Here is a 3,341-nt window from a genome sequence, read left to right on the forward strand (position 1 = left end):
CCCCGCTGAGACCAAATGAGCTTGGGGACCGCCACTCCTGGGGTTTGCCTCCCTTCACCACACCGTCTTCTGAAACTGACCAGCCAAGCACAGCTTCAGGTGACAGTGCCCAGGCACCCCAGGCAGGAGGGTCCTTCTAGACAATCCCCGACAACCTTCCCGGGTCTTCAAGAAGAGCAGACTGCGAGGAACGGCTGTATTCATCCTTCCTGTGCTGGGTATTTATTAAGATCTTCCGAAAGGCCAAGAGGCCATGGGGGCCAGGACCCCCAGGGACCTCACAGGCTAGAAGCCTTGACATCTGGACTTTGCGCTGCCAGCTGTGGGGGGGAGGGGCAGGGAATAGGCGTTGGGCACTACTTTGGAAGGAGGACCGTCTATACTTGGTTGTTCAAGGCAGATGGGGGTTGGATGCCCCTCCCTCTCTGGGCTGAAACTGGGGGAGCAGGGAGCCCCCATGCCCTGCCTCTGTCCTCTTTTCTTATGCTAATAGCTACAGCCAGAGGGCTCCCGGTGCTCAGGGGCCCCCATCTCCTGGATAGTCTCGTACACATTGTCTGGGAGGCCATCATCCATGCCTAGGCCCCTGAGTGGGAGGGTCTCGTAGGCCTGGTCACTTCCCAGAGCCGGAATTTCTCCTCTGCCCTTGGGGTCCAGCTGATCTGTGGCAGGTCCTAGGCCCCTCTTTTTAGGCTTCTTAACCCTGGAGTACAGGATGTCCACCTGGAGAGAGGAAGCCCACTCAGGGAAGGATCAACATCACCAAGCACTCCCCACCCACCTTACCCCGTCCACTCTACTTTACCTGAACAGCTGGGGTCACCTCGGCCTTCCACTGCCTGAGGCTTTGGGGGCCTTGATCTGTTCCCTCGAGCTTCTGGATACAGGCATACTCAGCCACCCCGGGTCCGGCCTCAGGCCCGGGCCTGGCATGGCTGCTGGTCAGCCGTGCCCCTGCCCACACCACAGGGCGGGCAGCCAGCCCCACATTGGAATAGGTGGCCTCGGGGCAGATGGAGGGCAAGGTGGCAGCAGGCGTCGCCCGGGGCAGTTCTCGGTGTGAGAAGGCTGTCAGAGGTCTGCTGGTGCCTCTGGGCACTTCCAGCCATCGCGGGTGCAGGATATCCACACTGGCAGGTCGAGGGGCTAGGGTTGGGGTCAAGACTGAGGTCACTTGGGGATGGGGAGCTGTTTGGGTAGCCTGGGAGCAGCCTAAGGAGGCAAGCCCACCCCCCCCCCCCCCACCGCAGCCCCGTCCGCCTCTCCCGGCTTGGCTCACCCCTGCAGCTTTTTGGGCCCCGGTGCAGCTCATGCAGTCTGGTGTCTGACTTGCTGAGGGAGCAGAGGCGGTGTTGTCTCAGCAGTGACTGGGGACAAGGAAGGCTGGTGGGTCCTGTGTTGGCCCCACCCTGGTCCCGGGGACAACCCGGCACTCACCACTTCCACTGGCATCACACAGCCCTGGGGCCCGGCCCGCGACCTCTGCACCCGCTTCCTAGGGGCAAGGGGCTCATCAGGCCAGGGAGGCAGAGACGGGGGACTGAGGTGCCAGCCTCTGGCCCAGGGTCCAGTAGGGAGGCTCGTGCAGAGCCAGACCCGCCTGGAGCCCTACCCCACACCAAACCCGGGCCAGGGATGAACATACCTGTGGCAGGCTGTGCACAGTGTCCACAGCCAGAGGAACAAGGCAAGGCACCCTAGGACCCAGAGGACAGGAGGGGCCGAGGGCACCTGTGGCCCCATCCTGTGAAGCCACAGCTAGGCCTGGGGCAAGAAGACAGGGATGCTGGGGGCTGACTGACGGAACGGGCACATACCTGGGAGCCCTACCTACTTTTGCACCTCAAGCTGCTGGGCAGTCCCCTCCCCCTTGGGTGCTCTGACTCAGCACACAGGAAACCCCAAGACTCCACAGCCCCTCCTTCCTGCAGAAGCATGGAGGACGGAGCCCCAGCAGCCACCTTCCTAACTCTGGCTGGGGGGCCCTGGTGACATGCGAGGAGGTGTGCTCTGCTCGGCCTCACGAGTACCTGTCGGTGTGGATGACCCAAGTGGTAGCTGAACATGGCCAGTGAGGAGGGGCAGGGGAGCTGCGACCAAGCCAAGGGCCTGCTCTGCTCACCGTAGTCTAAGCCTGGGACCCGGGGAGGCCCTGAGGTCATGCCTTTGGCCCTCCAAGGCACAGGCCACAGACGCAGGTGATGCCCCCCTAGCCATCTACTGCAGAGCTTGGCCCCCTGAAAGGCTGGAAAGGCAGGGGAGGGGTCAGCAGGCAGGGGGAAGTTGCTTTGGCCCCTGACCACCCCCACCCCATTTCTCCCTTGGCTCTCTCTCTCCCTTCCGACTGTCCCGGTCATCGGATCTGTCTGCTTCCTGGGATCCTAGAGCTGCTGGGGTGCAGGTCTATCCCGCAGTCAGCACAACCCTTCGTAGCACAGAGACGGGGTGGGGTGTCTCTGGAGATGGGGACCAGTCTGCCCAGACCCAGGGAGTGGGCTCACCTCGCAAGAGGGTCCAGGCTGGCTAACCTGGCCCCAGTGCCCCAACCTGGCCCCAGTGCCTAGTCCTCCCAGACCCCAGCCCTCAGCTGCCCCCAGGAGGCCACCAAGGGGTCTGGGGTCCCAGTCGGGCTAGAGGCCGGGAACAGGCACTTACCAAGGCCCTGCGCACGGTAGCTCCTCCTCGGCCCCGGCTGGAGCAGGCCCAGTGGCTTGGGCACCTTCAGAGGTGCCCTCGTGCAGACCTCAGCGGAGCTCCCCACCCCACTTCCTGCCAGCGCATCTCCCCACATCTCCCCACATCTCGACACGCAGCCGCTCAACCCTCTGCTGCCGCTGCTCCTGCCGTAGCCCCCGTGTGGGATCTAGACACTACTTGGCGGGTGTGTGCAGCAAGCCAGCACCTGCTCCAGCAGCCTAACTCACGTGGTCTCCACCCACGAGGAGGTGGGCCTGCGCTGGTGAGGTGACAGGCACAGCACGGGAACTGGGCGGTCTCGTGGCCACCAAGCCCTGGGCTGAACGCTGCCTCTCAGACTTCCAACCCACCCGCCAGAGCCTTCTGCTTCATTAGCAGTGCCTCCCAAGGGGCCCTCACCAGCCGCAACCTTCTCCTTGATGCTGTGGCCTCAGGCCCCACACATTAGTGGGTATCGGGCAATGGGGGGGCACGCTGACCCCCCTCAGACCAGCTGGCAGAACCCCATCCCAGAGAACGAAGAGAATGCCACCCCTCTGGGCCCTCTGCCTCTGGACAGGGGGCAACAGCCTCACTCAGGACCCCCTAGCCCGGACCCACGGCCCTGTGCAGAGATCCCTTTATCCCCAAAATCCTCACAAGCC

The 3,341-nt window shown here is 63.6% G+C and overlaps 1 protein-coding gene across 4 annotated transcripts; it reads right to left on the reverse strand.

Annotated features, from left to right (window-relative positions):
* Window positions 1–476: 476 nt before the first annotated feature.
* On the reverse strand, window positions 477–3,198 carry LIME1 (Lck interacting transmembrane adaptor 1). Of its 4 annotated transcripts, none has more exons than XM_053199699.1 (6): window positions 2,656–3,198; window positions 1,646–1,764; window positions 1,438–1,491; window positions 1,280–1,367; window positions 806–1,146; window positions 477–723 (listed from the first exon to the last, which is right to left on the reverse strand). In XM_053199699.1, the coding sequence occupies exons 1-6, from the start codon at window positions 2,789–2,791 to the stop codon at window positions 487–489; spliced, it is 975 nt and encodes a 324-aa protein (XP_053055674.1). In that variant the 5' UTR covers window positions 2,792–3,198; the 3' UTR covers window positions 477–486. The 4 variants fall into 4 exon arrangements, with proteins under 4 accessions (XP_053055674.1, XP_026902477.1, XP_053055676.1 ...); XM_027046676.2 differs by having other exon boundaries at window positions 1,438–1,495; window positions 1,646–2,245; window positions 2,656–2,790; XM_053199701.1 differs by having other exon boundaries at window positions 1,438–1,495; window positions 2,656–2,789.
* Window positions 3,199–3,341: the final 143 nt, after the last annotated feature.

This window comes from Acinonyx jubatus, chromosome A3 (genome assembly GCF_027475565.1).
Source record: "Acinonyx jubatus isolate Ajub_Pintada_27869175 chromosome A3, VMU_Ajub_asm_v1.0, whole genome shotgun sequence".
NCBI lineage: Eukaryota > Metazoa > Chordata > Mammalia > Carnivora > Felidae > Acinonyx > Acinonyx jubatus.

Excerpts from the sequence above, each read along its gene's own strand:
- LIME1 (XM_053199699.1), bottom strand. The coding sequence starts at position 2,791 with ATGTGGGGAGATGCGCTGGCAGGAAGTGGGGTGGGGAGCTCCGCTGAG. Across the intron at positions 1,765-2,655 it reads CTACCGTGCGCAGGGCCTTG|GCCTAGCTGTGGCTTCACAG; the intron begins GTAAGTGCCTGT and ends TTCTTGCCCCAG. Across the intron at positions 1,147-1,279 it reads GGGCCCAAAAAGCTGCAGGG|CCCCTCGACCTGCCAGTGTG; the intron begins GTGAGCCAAGCC and ends CCCCAACCCTAG.